General features: G+C 61.7%; 1 protein-coding gene across 4 annotated transcripts in view; it reads left to right on the top strand.

Annotated features, from left to right (window-relative positions):
* Window positions 1-15,925, top strand: part of LOC309617830 (smoothelin-like protein 2) — a 62,086-nt gene that overhangs the window by 38,454 nt on the left and 7,707 nt on the right. The window contains exons 1-6 of one of the 4 annotated variants that reach the window (XM_082370648.1): window positions 4,079-4,181; window positions 12,011-12,101; window positions 12,621-12,857; window positions 13,524-13,599; window positions 14,479-14,658; window positions 15,692-15,809. In XM_082370648.1, coding sequence (XP_082226774.1) covers window positions 12,047-12,101; window positions 12,621-12,857; window positions 13,524-13,599; window positions 14,479-14,658; window positions 15,692-15,809 — 666 coding nt within the window. In that variant the 5' untranslated portion in view covers window positions 4,079-4,181; window positions 12,011-12,046. Of the gene's footprint in view, window positions 1-4,078; window positions 4,591-9,899; window positions 10,159-12,010; window positions 12,102-12,620; window positions 12,858-13,523; window positions 13,600-14,478; window positions 14,659-15,691; window positions 15,810-15,925 lie in introns of those variants that run through there. The other 3 variants (XM_082370646.1, XM_082370647.1, XM_082370644.1) reach the window with 3 other exon arrangements.

Genomic DNA, 15,925 nt, shown 5'->3' with positions numbered 1-15,925 from the left:
TGAGGAGTGTGGTATGGCTGCCTTCACACACCTTCCCAGTTACAAAGCCAGACTGCCAGGCCCCTTAGCCCGTCCCAGCAGGCTGAGGGCTACATGGAGGCCATGGCAGGGCCAATCGGGGTCTGACAGATAATGGGTCTGGCCTGCCCCATGACTTTCCAACCTGAGCCCTTCCTGGCAGAGGGGCTTGGGGGGGTGAGGTGACCAGTGAGGTCGGCAGCTGCCTTTGACTCAGGGCAAAGGCTGATGTGACCTTGGAGACAGGCCCTGTGTAGTACCCGTGAGCCCCCTCTAATGCATCCTCTCTGTGACCCATCTTACTGAGTCCATCCATCCGTTAGTTCTGTTGGTTCCACTGGCCCTCCAATGAGTCCCCTCTCCCAGGCATTCAATTACACAGTGTTTATGGGGTACTTTCTAAAGCCAGTTGCCTCTCCAGCTGTGGCAATGGTTGTGCAGCAGAGACAGCCCCTGCTCTCTGAGGATGCGCCCCAACACGTGCACGCAAGCGTGTGTGCGTGCCTCGCCCGTGCACGGGGACCAGGGTGCAGGGGGTGAGGGGCGGTCCCAGGTAGGTGGGCCCAGGCCTGCAGAGGACTGCACCAGCCCACTTCTTAAGTCCTTTCCCCTCCCCGTAAGCCCTATGTGTGTTCTCAGAACCTCAGGCGTCTGGGGAGCGGCTGGGACCTTCAGGGCTGAGGGCTGGAGGCGGGTGGGTATATGGAGAGGGGCTGGACTGAAGGTGGAGGAGTGGGAGTCATCAGTATGGGTGTGTGTGGGCGGTGACACCACCCAGAAAGGGTCTGCGGGTGAAAGGGGGACAGGCCCAGCTCAGAGCCCTGGGGACCACAGTTAAGGGATGAGTGAAAGCACAGTCACTCAGGAGGGTCACTGGGGAGGAGAAGCGGAGGAGGCAGGAGGGATGGGAGGAGGGACGGTCCCCAGGGGCTCCTGCCAGAGGGCCGTGAGGGTGGTTCTGGAGAGCTCCGAGGAGCAATCCAGGGGATTGGAGCCTCTGGGCGACCTGGGAGCTGGAGGAGCTGCCCGGACTTGGCAGGATTTGACTCTTGCCCCCAAGGGGTGCTGGGAGCAGAGCCAGGGCCCTGGGTTCCAGTCCTGTGTTTGCATACCTTGCTGTGTGACCTGGGGCCCGTCCCTGTCCCTCCTGGGGCCTCAATTTCCCCATCTTAGGTCCCTGACTTCGTGGTTTTGGCTTGGCTGGGATTTGATTTCAGGAGGTGACTGGCAGGGGACACAGGAAGGCTTGTCCCGAATCCCGCCCCCAGCCCAGCACCAGAGTGGATCAAGCGACCAGCAGACGGTGGACGGGTTGGAACCAGGGGAGGGGGAGCTGGAAGGGCAGGTGCCAGAGACCCCAGGACTTGGCAGGAGGTCGTCCTTGCTAGCCTGCTGACATCAGGGCTGGTGAATGTGGAGGGAGTCTGGTACTGGGCAGGAGCTGAGCTGGGGGAGGGTGAGAGGAGGGGCCTTGAGGGGGCAGCGGAGAGGAGCCCCTGGGGCCTGGGGTGAGCATCAGCCTCTGAGCCGAACTGGCAAGGAGCCAGCTCTTGGATGGTGCTGGTCTTCAGTGCCCCCCTCCCCACCCCAGAATCACCCCCTCCTCCCTCCCTTCTTCTCTCCCTGCCCCTCTGCCCCTCTTCCTCCCACTCCTGGTTCATCTCTCCTCTCCTAGGCTCACCTCCAGCTACTGACTCAGTGGTCTCTTTTTTTTTTTTTTTTTTTTTAATCAGTCATCAGTTTTATACACATCAGTGTATACATGTCAATCCCAATCGCCCAATTCAGCACACCACCATCCCCACCCCACCGCGGTTTTTCCCCCCTTGGTGTCCATACGTTTGTTCTCTACATCTGTGTCTCAACTTCTGCCCTGCAAACCGGTTCATCTGTACCATTTTTCTAGGTTCCACATACATGCGTTAATATACGATATTTGTTTTTGTTTTTCTCTTTCTGACTGACTCAGTGGTCTTACTGCTGAGGGAGAGGATCCAAGGGAGATGGTTTGCTTCTTGTACTGTCTGCCCAGAACCCACCGTGAGCCCCGTCCCTGCCCTTGACAGAGTTCCTACTGCAGCCGCAGATGGAGCCCTGCCCAGCCCCCAAGCAGCCCCACCCAGATGTTGTCACAGTGGATCAGGAGATAACCCGGCTGAGGTGGGAGAGTGTGGATGGATCCTGGGCAGCCAATCTCTAGATTCTATCACCCATTAGGGTTCCCGCTCTAGAGACCTGGCCAGCCTTCCTTCTCCTGGAGGCTGGGAGAGAAGGCTGGACCCCTGCCCCCCCCACCCCCTCACCTATGCTGCCGGTCCAGGCACAGGCCCAAATGCACATCCACTGTAGGGCCAGGGACCAAGCTGTCCAGCCCCTCCCAGACTTCCCCACCTGGTCCTTCCTCAGGTCCTGCAAACGAAGAGGCTGGGCTTTTCTGGCTGAGAGCTGGGTCTCTGAACTCCAGGCTCCCGGGCTCAGACCTGGAGGGGCTCTGAGTGTGACTCGGGGCAGAAGCTGCAGCAGCAGCCTCTCTCCTAGTCTCTATCAAAGATTCTACCCCGAGAAAGAATGCAGGGAGCAATTTGGCTCACCCTGTCCACACAGCTACTTGGAACACACACACACACACACACACACACACACACACACCATGAACGCCTTTTGGCACTTGACTTTCTCATGAAATAATTGCTGGAAGGCTCCTTGGATTAGGTAACCCAGCGTTCCTTCCTGTCCCCACGGTGGAGGGGGGAAAGGGGGAACCAGCGTTCAGCATCTGTTAGGCTGATCCAGTTCCTTTGGGGCAGAGCAGGCCAGTCCAGGAGGTCTGTGGCTGCAAACATCTTTGGAAGCCTAGTGTGATGGGAACAAGCCTTTCGGACCTGTCGTTCCCCAGTCATCTGGCTGTGCCTGCCCAGCCACCGGGCCTCCTCCAGGTGGGCCATGCCTGGGAAGGAGAAGGCTAATCGGGAAAGATTTTTTTTGCACAAAGAAGGATGGGATGTTCCCATTTTTATTTTAAATCAATTTTACAATATATGTGGGAACGTACAGCATCTTTGTCCATCATCCTACAACTCTGAAGCAACAGCTGTTTTCACTCCTCCCTTTCTTGGGACGGTTGAGGGGTGGGGGGTATGGAAGGGAGGAATATCTGGGTTCAGGCATGAAAGGAGTGTTGAGAGGGAGTCGAGGTGGGAGCTCCGGCCTGTGGATAGAGGCCAGGGACCAAGGCTCTGATGGAGGGAGGGGGTGATTAATCCCAAGGTCGCCGATACTAGGATTTGGAGATTGGGCCCTAAGTACGCTCTCTCCTCTGTCTCTAACCTCAGTCACTCATGGATCCCCTAGCAGGGGCCCCTCAGTGAGCTCCGAGACCCTATGACCACCGGCAATAAGGATGCAAAGATCTTGCTACACAGAGTGGGTCTGGCAGGGGAGAGCACATAACTGCAGAGTCAGGGAGGGACCTCACCACCTGTCTCCTTCTCCCTTGGGTCTTATAACAGGTGCAAGAAATTCCAGGCAAAGATCCCACAGGTGAGTATGTGTTTGTGAGGGCCGTGTGCACGGCGTAGAGTGGGCAGTGACGGGCACAGGGTGAGGGTCGGGGTTGTGGGAATTACTGCTGCGGCTCTCAGGTCTCCCTGAGCAGTGAGGGGGTCCCTACCCCCAGTAGGACCTGGGCCCTGCGAGTGAGAGCCCCGAGGGAACGCATAACCCACGTCCGCGGTCTCCGAGGTCAAGTCCACTTGGGGATCGAGGCCTTCTTCAGGTGGCCCGCAGCCCCTCCCCCAGGCCGCACGCCGCTCCTCCAGGGTCAAGGGGGGGCTCGGCCTCCGCACTCCCTGTGCAGCTCCGCACCGCGGAAGAGGAGAGGCGGAGTGAGCTCTTCTCCTCCGGCGCCACCGGGGAACCCCCCCTCCCCCACTTCACTGCATCCCTCGGGTCGACGGGACAGGGGCTGTCCCCCCGAGCCGCCTGGCCCCGCCCCCGAGGCCCCGCCCCCGCACGGCGCCCAGTCCCCCGGCTCGCGGGGCCCGCCCCGCCCCCTGCCCGCCCCTCCCACCAACCCTCGGGCGAACCCGGCCGCGGGCGTCCAGTTGCTGCCCGGATCTGCGGAGGTCGACTGCTCTCCCGGACAGGCCTGATCTCCCTCACACGTAAGCGCTCTGCCCCGCCATGGAGCCGGCCCCCGACGCCGAGGAGGCGCGCACGGTGCGCGAGGCGCTGGGCCGCTACGAGGCGGCGCTGGAGGGCGCGGTGCGCGCGCTGCACGAGGACATGCAGGGGCTGCAGCGCGGCGTGGAGCAGCGCGTGGCCGAGGCGCTGCACCTGGCCGGGCCGCTGGCGCGCACGGTGACCGAGCTGCAGCGCGACAACCAGCGGCTGCAGGCGCAGCTCGAGCGCTTGACGCGCCAGGTGGAGGCGCTGGGCTTGAAGACCGGGCTGGCCCCCGCGCCCGGCACGCCCAGCCCTCCGCCCGCGCCTGGCGTCCCGGACCGCGCGCCCCGTCTGGGCACCGCGCGCTTTGCCAGCCACGCCACCTTCTCGCTGTCCGGCCGAGGCCAGGTGAGCCTCGGGGAGCGCCGGCGCCTGTGCGCGTGCGCCGGGGAAGGAGGGCTCCGCGACCCCCGCCGCGCCTATAGGTCCCGAGTGCGTGCGCCTGCGGGACTGGGCGCTGCTCTGCCACCCGCCGCTGCGACTCCGTCGTGGGGGTCCGGCCACCATCCGGCGAAGCACCGGCTTAGCCTGCCCGCTGCACCTGTCTTGGGCCCCCTCCCTTCTTTGCATCCGGGCCCTGTTCGCCCCGAGTTCTGTCCCCCTCTCTCCGCTGTCCCGTGGCACTAAGGGCTTGGGCGCTGTTTAACACCGCGCGGGGCCCGGCCGGCGTGTTGGGGTGGTCAGCAACCCACCCCCCTCCCAACTCCCACACCTCCACTGACGCGCCCCCTGCGATGCCGCTTCACTGAGGCCTGACGGTCCAGGTTATTGATTAACCCAGATTGAGAACTCAAGCCCGGGTGTGTGTTGGGGCAGGAGGACGCCATCTGTTGGGGCGCCGCCGGGCAGCGGCGTTTGGGAACTCGCAGGGGGTAAATCCTTACCTTGAAGGAAGAGAAGGGGTGGCGGTGGGGGCCAGGGGGAACCAGTCGTGAGCAGTCTAGATTTCCGGGGTCAGTGACCAGCCAGAGGCCCACACGGCGTGGGTGTGGGGCGGAGGCCGGTGTGGACCAGTCACTCCCCTGAGCCTGGGGCCGCCTGGAGCGGCGGGTGAGAAGGTTCCCAGGGTGTGTGCAGTGGCCCTTAGGTGGGATTTTCCACCCTGCCAGGCGTGTGCTCCGGGGTTGGGGTGCCAGGGTCTGGGTAGTGTGCACCTGCAGTCCCTCCTTGGTTCAGTCCATCACGCCTTCAGATCTCTTGTGTGGGCTGGGCTGCACCTCCAGGGGCCAGGAGGAGGGGGATCAGATTAGCCCCTGCCCCTGGAGGTCCCAGCCAGGGTGGGCGATGGCCCCAGACCGAGCAGTACCAACACCGCGGGCAGCCAGAGCAGATGTTCTGCTCCAAACACGATTGTCCCGTCCTGGTGGGTGTCTCAAGCTGGCTTTGTGCTGGAGGCCAAGGACCTGCTGCCGCTTGTGCAGGGGGCGGTGTGTGGGGCTGTGCCTGCCGCCTCAGAGAGGCTGAACGGACTCACCGGCCGCAGGCGAGCCTGGTGGGTATGAGAGCAGAGGGGGGAATCGTGAAGGCCCCTGGATGCTGGGCCGGGGAGTTGGGCTTTGCCTTGGGGGGTGGGGTGAGAGGTTCTTAAACATGCTGGTGGCAGAGCTCCTGGGTGTCCCGGTGCTCCGTGTGAAGTGCCTAGAAATGGATACACTTAATTCTGTCCTGTAAGCGTGACCACTGTTTGACCATGGTATAAGATCACCACTGTGAGCTCACACGTACCTGATAAACTGTGTCATCGGCTCTTTTTGAGATTTTATTTTAACACGCATTTGCTCCTTGTCTGTGGAAGCAGCTGTCCAAGTTTTCGAAAAATGCTTTCAGAGTCATGTAAATAGGTACATGAATTCACGCAAATATGTGAGAGGAGTCTCTCCAGTCATCTAAGTTTTCTCAGTGGGGAATGGCCGTTAGTCACGTGGAGTGGGCTAGTCCTCCTGGCTATGGGGCTGGTGGGCGAGGGGCACCGGGCAGGGGAGGGACAGGGTCCTCCTTGTATCCAACAAGGTCCCTCATGGATGGATGGCAGGTTGGAGGGTGGCTGGAGACAGGATAACTTAAATGTGGTGGTCCAAGGAGAGGACGACCAGAGCTTGGGGAGCCCTGCTGGGGGCCTCCTGAGTCACACGTCTGGTGGAGATGCTGGGTTCCATTTGGGTTGTGCTGAGGGTGTGAGGCTGTGGGACATCCAGGCGAAGGTGTCCCAGAGCAGGCGGAGTCACAGATCTGGTCGAGGCCGGAGGTCAGGGGGACATCAGGGCAGAACTGGTGGTTGAAGCCCTAGAATGGGTGAGGTCTTCAGGGCAGCTGTGCAGAAGGAGAGGGTGAGGCCAGAGCCCTGGGCAGAGGCCAGGGAGCTGCCAGGGAGCTGGGAGGCCCTGGAAAGCCCATTCTTAGACATGGAGAGAGGGAAGTCCTTCTGGAAGAAGAGGTTGGGGGTCAGCAGGGACGCTGCCCCTCGCGGAGGGATGAGGATGGAGACACCGTTGAGGAGTAGGTTCTGGGCTTCAAAAGAGCCTGAAGGGAGGTGGAACAGCCAGCAGAGTTGAGCACTGTGGGTAGAGGATGGTCGAGGTCTCCAGTGGGATCAGAGGCTCCCTGGGCCTGAGGCAGCTTCTCCCTGCCCGACCAGAGGCGCTGGTCCCCACTTCTCTTGCACCCCACCTCTCTCTCGCCCACCCGGGCTCCGAGCCAGTTTCTGGCAGGGAGGGGCGCTGTGCAGTCATCCACGTGTTCTTTTTTTTTTTTTTTTTTTAATTTTTATTTTATTTATTTATTTATTTATGGCTGTGTTGGATCTTCGTTTCTGTGCGAGAGCTTTCTCTAGTTGCGGCGAGCGGAGGCCACTCTTCATCGCGGTGCGCGGGCCTCTCACTATCGCGGCCTCTCTTGTTGCGGCGCACAGGCTCCAGACGCGCAGGCTCAGTAGCTGTGGCTCACGGGCCCAGTCGCTCCGCGGCATGTGGGATCCTCCCAGACCAGGGCTCGAACCCGCGTCCCCTGCATTGGCAGGCGGACTCTCAACCGCTGCGCCGCCAGGGAAGCCCCATCCACGCGTTCTTGCTCATGGGTTGTTACCGGCAGCTTGTGAGCGGACACTTGGTCGTGAGCAAGGAATCGGGGCTCCGGGGTGCGACTGGAAATAGTCTCAGCTGGGCGCCGCGGCTGTCTGGCCTCTCAGACTCCTATATTCCCACGTGTGTGTTGGCGGGGGTCGGGGGTGGGGGGGCAGGGTGGTCTGGGTAGGAGGGTCTCACCCGCGCACGAGAGCCAGTGGTGGCAGTCGTCAGGCAGTGCGGAGGCTGGTGTTCCACTGCCCCTCTGTAACAGGCAATGAAATTTAGAGACCCTTGGTTGAGACCCTTTTGCTTCCTGCTGTTTCAAACCAGGGACTGCAGGGGTTGGAGGTGGGTCATATTCAGCATATACTTATGCCCTGAACTCAATGCAGGGTTGGTCTAGTAATCCAGTTCTGAGTGCACAAACCTTGACCTTGCTAGGTAGTGAGTAGCCAGGGAGGCTCTGGGAGGAGGGAGAGGGCAGGGCAGTAGGGTGGGAATAATCAGGAGGACTCCCTGTAGGAAGCCTGAGACCCTGCAGCAAATAGGAGCTGCTTCGGGCACTTTTGTTATGAGGCCTTGGGGACATCTCCCAGCTGGACCTCAGTTTCCTTGCGTCCAAGGGGGATTGGCCCATCCCTGTTTGGCCCCTGTGCCGAGTGGGCTGCGTAGTTACAACAGTGACATCAACCCGATCGGTTCGTAAGAGTGTCCACGGAGCCGCAGCTGTGGTCTGGCTAGTGGAGGGTAGCCTGAGGTCAAGCTTGGCCCGGGAGGCTGTGCCAGAGTTGGTCCCTGGAAATGTCCTCAGCTGAGCTGGAGCCACCGGGTCCCCACGTCAGAGACAGAGGAGCCCCTCGGGAGCGACAGCCAGGAGCAGCATCGAGGTCCGATGTGAAAGAAACCAGACTTGCCTTATCTGCCTTCCTTTCCCAGACACACTGTGTGATAAGAGAGTTAAATGCTTTGGGGAGAAGTTTGAATTGAGTCTTTAAAACTGTGGTGTGAGGGAGGAGGAGGAGGACGGAGCAGCCGTGTTAGGGGCTCAGGCTGGGGGTTCTGGCCGCATGTGGGCTGTGCTAGGCACGCAGACGTGCTCCCCTGCCCAGGCGCATGAGCCCACGTGGGGTCAGGCAGCCCCAAGAACGCCTGGACTATTATTCCTGGCCTCACAACAGTGTTTAAACACTTCCCCAGGGAGAGGGTCCCTGAAATCAGACTCACCCCCTGCCTCTCCCCCTAACATTCCCAGGCCTGGGCTTTCTCACAGGGAGCCTCCCCCTTCTTCAAACAAAGCCCAGATCTTGGGAGCGCGCGAGAGCCAGCTCCCCAGGACCCGTCTCATCCCCAGGGCTCTCCAGTGACTTCTACTCTGACCCCAGCACACAGAACCGCCCCGCTTCCCTTCCCTGTGGCTGAATCAGGCTGCCCCCACCAAAGGAGGACCACTGGGGGAGCAGGCATGCTGGGGGCCCTGTGGGTGGGCTCAGGGACTCAGATCCTGCTGGAGCAGTTACCCCGCTCTCCCCCTCCCCTCCCCCTCACCTGGCTAAGATGGCCAGGGCCCGGCCTCACAAATTTGTCTTGAGTTGTCCTTCCTGCTCCTGGAAAGCATGAACGCTTTGTGGATAGAGCCCTGGGTTGGGGTAGGAGACCCAAACCTTGACTCTGCTGCTGCCTTTGGTCACGGGGTGAGGTTAAGGATGACCCCCACCCGCCAGGCTCGTATGAGGGGTTGGAGGGCGGTCTCTGGATGAGTTGAACGTGCAGCGGGTCCCAGCCTCGGGAATGGGGTAGTGAGGGGAGTCCGGCCTGCCAGCGTGAGTCAGCCCCATCCCCTTTCCCTCCTGCTTTGCCGGAGACCCCTTGGCAGAAATCCAGCTGGTCCAGGACCTACTTCCTGCCCGATTGTGGCGTCTGGTCCCCCTGGGGCATCATGGGGTGGGTACGGGGCCTGCAGTGTGCGGGGGTGGGGGCAGGCGTCTGTGGGGGGCCCCACAGAGAGACCCACATTCCTGGGAAAATGGTTTCACCAGTGTCCGGGCCCTCCAGACCTCCGCCTAGACCTGCGGAACCTGTTGGACCAGAGTAGAGTGAGTGGGCGGGACGTGGAGCCCCCAGAGCTGAGCGCCCTGGTGACGGGTGGGGGCTGGGTTCAGGGTGGAGTGGCTGCTTCTCCTCCCTGTGCCGAGCTGGCTTCAGGTTAGGCGCTCGGGGTGCCCTCCCCACTCTGGGGTGTCAGGAGTTGCCCTCTCTTCCCCAGTGTTCCTGCGAGTGGGGCCGGCCCGTCCCGCTCCATCCTCCTGAATCAGAAGTTGGAGGAGTCGCCTCCTCTCCAAGCCCAGGCTCTCCCCAGGCTCGAGTCCTGTCCTCTCCCACTTCCCCAGGGTCCCCACCCCACAGAGGGTCCCATCACCCGGCTGGAGCCTTTCTCACAGCCTATAAACATTGTCCTACCTCGTCCACCTGGAAGAGCCCCTTCCCCCACCCCTCATGGCAGCAGGTACCGTGTCTCCTTCTCTCCCCGAGGCTGTCTCCTGCACCCACCCCCACCTCTGATTCAGCTCCTAAACTGTCAACAAGAACCTCTTTTTTTGCTAAACCCAAAGGACCTTTTTAGATATTGTCTTGACCTTCTTTTCCTTGACCTGAGGCCACCTTTGGAGCCACTGACACGCCAGCCTTCTCGACACACTTCCACCTGCCTTTCTTTACATTCTTCTGGTTTTCTTCCTCCCCGCTCTGGCTGCTGCTTCTTATTCTCTTCTGCAGGTGCCTCTTCTGCCCCCAGATGTGGTGCCTATCGCAGGCCCCATCGGCCCCGAGCCTGCTCTTCCTCTGCTGTGCTCCAGATGTGAGACCCCTGTTTGTCCATCGTTTGTCCGTCCTTCCTCTTAAACTTCAGACTCAAATATCCAGCTACCTCCTGACCTCAACCCCCTGATGCCCCAAGGACACCTTACACTCACCATGTCCCAAATTGAAGTTCTTATTTTCCCACCGATCTCCCCCACCGCCATAGTCAAGTCAGCTGGGCCCAAAGCCCAGGCTTGGAAGAGGTGTGACTCCCCCGTCCCTCCATATCCACTTACTCTCCCCAAACCTTTGAGTCCTTTTTCACTGCCCCATCTCTCCTCCCCAGGTCCCCATGCGGGACTAGTGAGGTGACTGGCCATCTGGTCGCCCCCTTCCATGGCACTATGTCACTGGCTTCTGAAGGATGTTCCTAAAACACAGCTGACGACCTTCAGTTCCTTCTTGTCCACGGAGTCAAGTCCAAGTGCTCCAGGCTGGCACCTTGGGCTGCATGGTGCTTCTCCAGCCACCAGATCAGAATGCTTTGTGCCTTGCTGTCTATCTGCTTTGGCAGATACTAGTCGCTTCCACTCCTGGTCCACCTAGCTTCCTCTAGACTGGTTCTCAGCTACCCCTGCCTCTGGGAGGCTCTTCCTGACCCACTGGGCTGGATGAAGTCTGTCTTAGGCACACACCCTCATGCTGGCTTGATCTCATCTCACAGTCCTGGCTCCCCCACCAGACTGACCCCCCCCATGGCGGGGTGGACACCTCTTGCCCTGGTTGCAGTGATAGGTGAGCCGTCGGGGGCCAAGGATGGGCCTTTGTCATTCTGGGAACCTGGTAGACAAGGGGGCTAGGTGGTCTGGAGGCGTCTAAGGAGAGGTACGGCCACCTCTCAAGCCACTCATCGTGGGCTCTTAGTAGAGCCCCGGATCGGGGTCTGCCTGTGCTCTCCTCTTGCAGGGCAGACCCTACCAGCCTCACAGATGCTCCGAGCCCTCCAACCTTCCTCACTGTGAGATGCGCAGAGCCAAGGTTGAGGAGAACATCCCTCCTGGCCGCAAATCTCAGCTGTTTCTCACTGTGTAACCTTGGACTGCACACATCCCCTCTCTCAGCCCTCAGGTTCCATCTGTAAAATGGGAGTGGTGGCACCTTCCTGGGGGGACAGAAGCAAGCTGGTTTAAGTGGCATGCCCAGAAAGAGGACCTGACGCTTGGCAGACGCTGAAATGGCAGAGGCTTTGCATAACCTACTCCCTCATCTCCAACAGGGAAACCGACCCAGAGGGGGCACGACCTGACCTGGGTCACCTGGTGGCTGGCGACACAGCCAGGATGCCAGGTTCCCTGCTGGCTCTTGGTCTTGGCGCTCTCTCTGCATGACACCCCCCACTGCCGTAGCCCAGAGGGGATGGAGGGGCCGCACGGAGCCAGTCAGGCCTCTGTACTCTGGACATACAGGCAAATCTTGTGACCCTGCAGCGTCAGGGCTCCTGGGCCCATTGTTGGCCCGGAAGGACCTTACGTCGCTGGGTTTGGGCTGCTCCCGCACAGGCAGCCCCCGGGATGAGCAAGGGCCAGGCTCTCCAGACCCCAGGCATCTGGTCCAGCCTGGGGGAAGGGGTAGGGCGCCTTGCACACGCTTTCAGAACTCCCAGTCTTGACATTTGTCCCTAGCATTTTGGGGGTCTGGGATGAGCCCCGTGGAGGTGTTTGCCTCCAGGATCCTAGGGGCTCAGTTGGTGAGACTGAGTCCTGTGTGACCTTGGCCCATCACTGTACCTTCCTGAGGCTGTCTCTCTCAAAATTGAGTGTTGTTTGCCCTGTCAGAACCAGGGGGGCCGTGGGGGGTGCGGGCAGCTGGCCCCGGTTGACTAGGCCTCGGTGGTGTTTGTCTCTCTGTAGAGCGTGGATCACCATGACGAGGCCGGCGAGTCGGAGATGAGAAGGACCTCAAACTCGTGCATCGTCGAGAACGGGCACCAGCCTGGGGCAGGTAGGGCTGACGGCAGAGGAGAGCGGGCTGGGTAGCTTCGGGGTCAGGGCCTCGGCCACGCCTCTGTGCCAGGCCACCCCTTGTTGGGGATGGAGGACCTGAGCCTAAACCCCAGTGGGTGGAGAGGCTGCCAGGAGAGCAGCCTCATTCAGTGTGAAGTAGAGCTTTGTAAACACAGAAGAAAATGAGAGATCTCGGAAGGTGGTGAGCTTCCTTGTTTCTGGAGGAATGCAAGCAGGGGCTGAGGAATCGTCCAAGCACCGAACAGGGTAGAAAGTGGACTGATAGGCGACTATTTATTGAACTGTCTATGAGGGAAAGTTGGAGCAGACGCCAGCTCTGGTTGGAGCAGCGAGACGTTCCCAGCAGGGGGAGGTTGGGGAGGCTGGAGTGGTCAGGGAGGCCTTCCTGGAGGAGGTGGGAGGAGGGTTCACAGAGACTGGAGTCCTCCTGGGAGGGTCTGAGGCCCCTGTGGATGCCACGGCTGACACCCACAACCCTGCTGGTCCCATGTTCCAGGTCCAGGTGATGGACCCCCTGAGACCACCCAAACCGTCCCGGCACCAGAGCCCCCCAAGCCTCGCCCTGCGAACCTCTCCTTGCGGCTGCCTCACCAGCCAGTCACGGCTGTCACGCGAGTCTCCGAGAGGTTCTCTGGGGAGACGTCAGCCGCAGCTCTCTCGCCCACGTCTGCTGCCGTCCTGGGGGGCCTCAGCCCCAGCGAGGCCACCACACCCTGGACTCCCAGTCCCAGTGGTAGGAGCAGGAGGGCATGGCCTCAAACTGGGAAGGAGGGCAGGGGCTGGGGGCGGTTGGCAAGAGACTCAGAAAACCTGGGCAAGCCCCGGCCCCCCCTGCTGTCACTGCGGCCCCTCCCCTAGCTCATCTGCTCCGTCAAATGGGCTCATCTTGCCTGACTCCTCCCCCCGGAGACGCTGTAAAGTAGCATCGTCCCCCACGGGAGACGACTGTGGCTTTTACTGCAGGTCGAGGCTGTGGTTAGACGGTGGCCTCTTAGCCTGCACACTTTGGCGTGGTCCCCGGGGCCTGTCTTGGGCCTGGGGTCAGGCCGCGGTGGTGTGTCCTGGGGTTGGGCCGTGTGGGTTTCCAGAATGAGGGCTCAGGAACAAAGTGTTTGCTGGATACCCAGCACAAGAGGCCCTGGGCTCTGTGCTCTCAAAAGCGGGGCTGGGGGCGGGGGACACTTTAAAAGGTCTCTTTTATGTCATTGCTCTATGTTCCCAGCGTCCTTTCTCCTCAACTGTTGGCCGAGGCAGGGCCAGCTTAGCCCAGGGGTCCTGCCCCTGCCCTGAGTGACACTGGGTAAACGGCACAGGGCCAGGTCAGAGGAAGGGAGGCTGGCAGTGGTGACCCTCCCCGAGGCCAGGCTTTGTTATTTCTCTCCCTTGCTTTGTCCCGAAGAGAAGAATTCTTCTCTCCCACGGTCTTTGTCCAGCTCTGGCCACAGGGCAGTGACGGCCAGCAGGAGCAACGACAGGTGAGTCGGGGCCCCAGTCCCCGGTGGGGGGAGGTCAGCCCTCCCCAGGCAGCGTCTGGACTTTGCCTTGAACCCAGGCTGCCCGGGCCCCTGCAGGGAGCTCTCCGTGCTGACCCAGGACGAGGCACCCTCCTGGGCTTGGTTCCAAGGGAGAGCGGCGTCACTGGGTGGGGTTTGAGCAGAGGATATGAGGCTGCGGGGCTAGGTGGAGGGTTTGGTTTGGAGAAATAGGACCTCGGGCTGGTTTCCCTTAGGACCCTTGAAAGCAAGTCTGCGCAAAGATCGGAGGGGGTGTCTCAGTCCCCACAGGAGGATGGAGCGTGGGACGATCTCCCACTTTCCTCTCCACCCATCCTGCTTTCCGCCCGCAGCTGAGGAGGCCTGTAGGCTGGGGCAGGTCTGCTGCCTCCTGGCCTGTGGTTGTCCCCGTGCTCCCCCAGGCCCACTGGATTGTGATCGGAGCTGGGGAAAGAGGCTGGCTTGGCTTTTGTCCCCCCTTTTAGTAATAAAAGGAGAATTGTGACTTTCTGGCAAACTGTTGCAGCGGAGAAACAAAGGGGGTCTTTTTTCGTGGTGGTGAGGAGGGGGCCTGGTCCTGGTGGGGCCGGTTCTGCGTACACCTCCCGCGAGGAGGGTGCCCCCCGCTCAGCCCAGGCACGGACACCTGCCGAAGGGCCCACTGCCGGCCAGGCCTGCCTCGGACAGCAGCTCAGTTTGGAAAAGCTGCAGAACCGGTTGGGGACTAGAGCAAGTGGTGCTTCCTCCCTGCCTGTACCCCGGTGGCTGCCTCATTCTACACTCAGTGGGGTGGGGGCCCGGGGCCCAGGTGAGCTAGTGATGGGCGGGTCTTTGTTCCTGACTCCGTGGTTCTCTCCTCAGCCCACCTCTGGCGGCGCCACCGCAGTCTCTCCCGTCCCCGCAGCCGCCAGCCACGACTCAGGCCCACCGGCCCGGGGAGCATCGCCGGGAGCTGGTGAGGTCGCAGACGCTGCCCCGCACCTCGGGGGCGCAGGCCCGGAAGGCGTTATTTGAGAAATGGGAGCAGGATACAGCTGGCAAGTACGGATGCTCTCACCACCCCCCCCGCCCCCCAGACCAGTCGGGGCCCCCAGAGTAGGCCTGGGCCCAGACTAGGGTCAGGCAGGCACAGCACGGCAAAGCTGGCCCTGTCCTGTTCCCCAGGGGGCAGTTCCCCAAGATGTGACCTCTTGGGCAAGACGCAAGGTCAGGGCCGGCTATGGAGCGGGCTGAGGGATAGGTGGCCCCAGCTGTGGGGAGGAGAGGAGGGGGCAGGGGGCCAGGCAAGGGCTGGGGAGAGCCTAGGCCCCCTTCCCCCAGTCCTGGAGGGGCCCCGGCTGCCCTCACACCCACATTCCTCACCCAACTGGAGAAGCTGGTTTCAGGGCGTGACTGGAGAGGCCAGAGGGCGGTCACTGGGCTGCCCAGCAGGAGCTGGAGGTGGCACGGCGAGACCGGCCCCGTCACGCCCCAGCCCCCGCTCCCACCAGCTCTGCACACATTCATCCAGCCCTCCTGTCCGCTGCTGGTATCGATGCCTGTTGCTTGTGGGGTGCGGCCCAGGCGTATTTGATGATGAACACCCCCAGTGCCGCTCCCAAGGCTCTGACTCCAGTGAGTCAGAAGGGACGCCCCGGAAGTGTCCCGCTGATCCAGACAACCTGATCTTGGCCATTAAGGAGTGTCCTTGGGGCCCAGAGGAAGAAACCACCGCTCCAGGCTGGGAAAGAGGGCGGCCCCGGAGGGAGGCTCAGAGGGGGGGTGGGATGAAGGGAAGCAGGGAGTGTGCTCCAGGCAGACGGCAGGGGCACGGGCCGTGCGGCCTCAGGTCCTCTGCCCCAGGATTGCCCGCGTGGGAGGTAAACAGGGGACCTGGAGGCTGGAAGGGGGTCTGGTCGTGCCAGACTCCATCAAGGGAGGCTGTGCCCTGGGATGGGGGGCTCATGCCTGGACATGGGTGTGGGGTTGCAGGGTTGCATGCTGCCTGGGTGAGCAGGTGGGGCACGTTCTCGGAGTCGATGGCAGCCGGGGGGCAGCCCCCCAGCCCCCCAGCAGGCCTGCCCTCTCTCTGCAGGGGGAAGGGCGAGACCCGGGCGAAGCTGAAGCGCTCGCAGAGCTTCGGCGTGGCCAGCGCCAGCAGCATCAAGCAGATTCTGCTCGAGTGGTGCCGCAACAAGACGCTCGGCTACCAGGTGAGCCCGGCCCGACCGCTGGAACCCCGGCCAGAGGTGGGAGTGGGCACCGGCCCCCCACTCTTGTTCCCCTGGCCGGGACAGGAGCCCCAGTCTGGGGCGGAGGGGTAGGAGCT

The sequence above is a fragment of the Balaenoptera borealis genome, assembly GCF_965194805.1.
Source record: "Balaenoptera borealis genome assembly, chromosome: 20".
NCBI lineage: Eukaryota > Metazoa > Chordata > Mammalia > Artiodactyla > Balaenopteridae > Balaenoptera > Balaenoptera borealis.
Note: the sequence above shows the minus strand (reverse complement) of the source record. Positions and strands in the feature narration are given on the sequence as shown.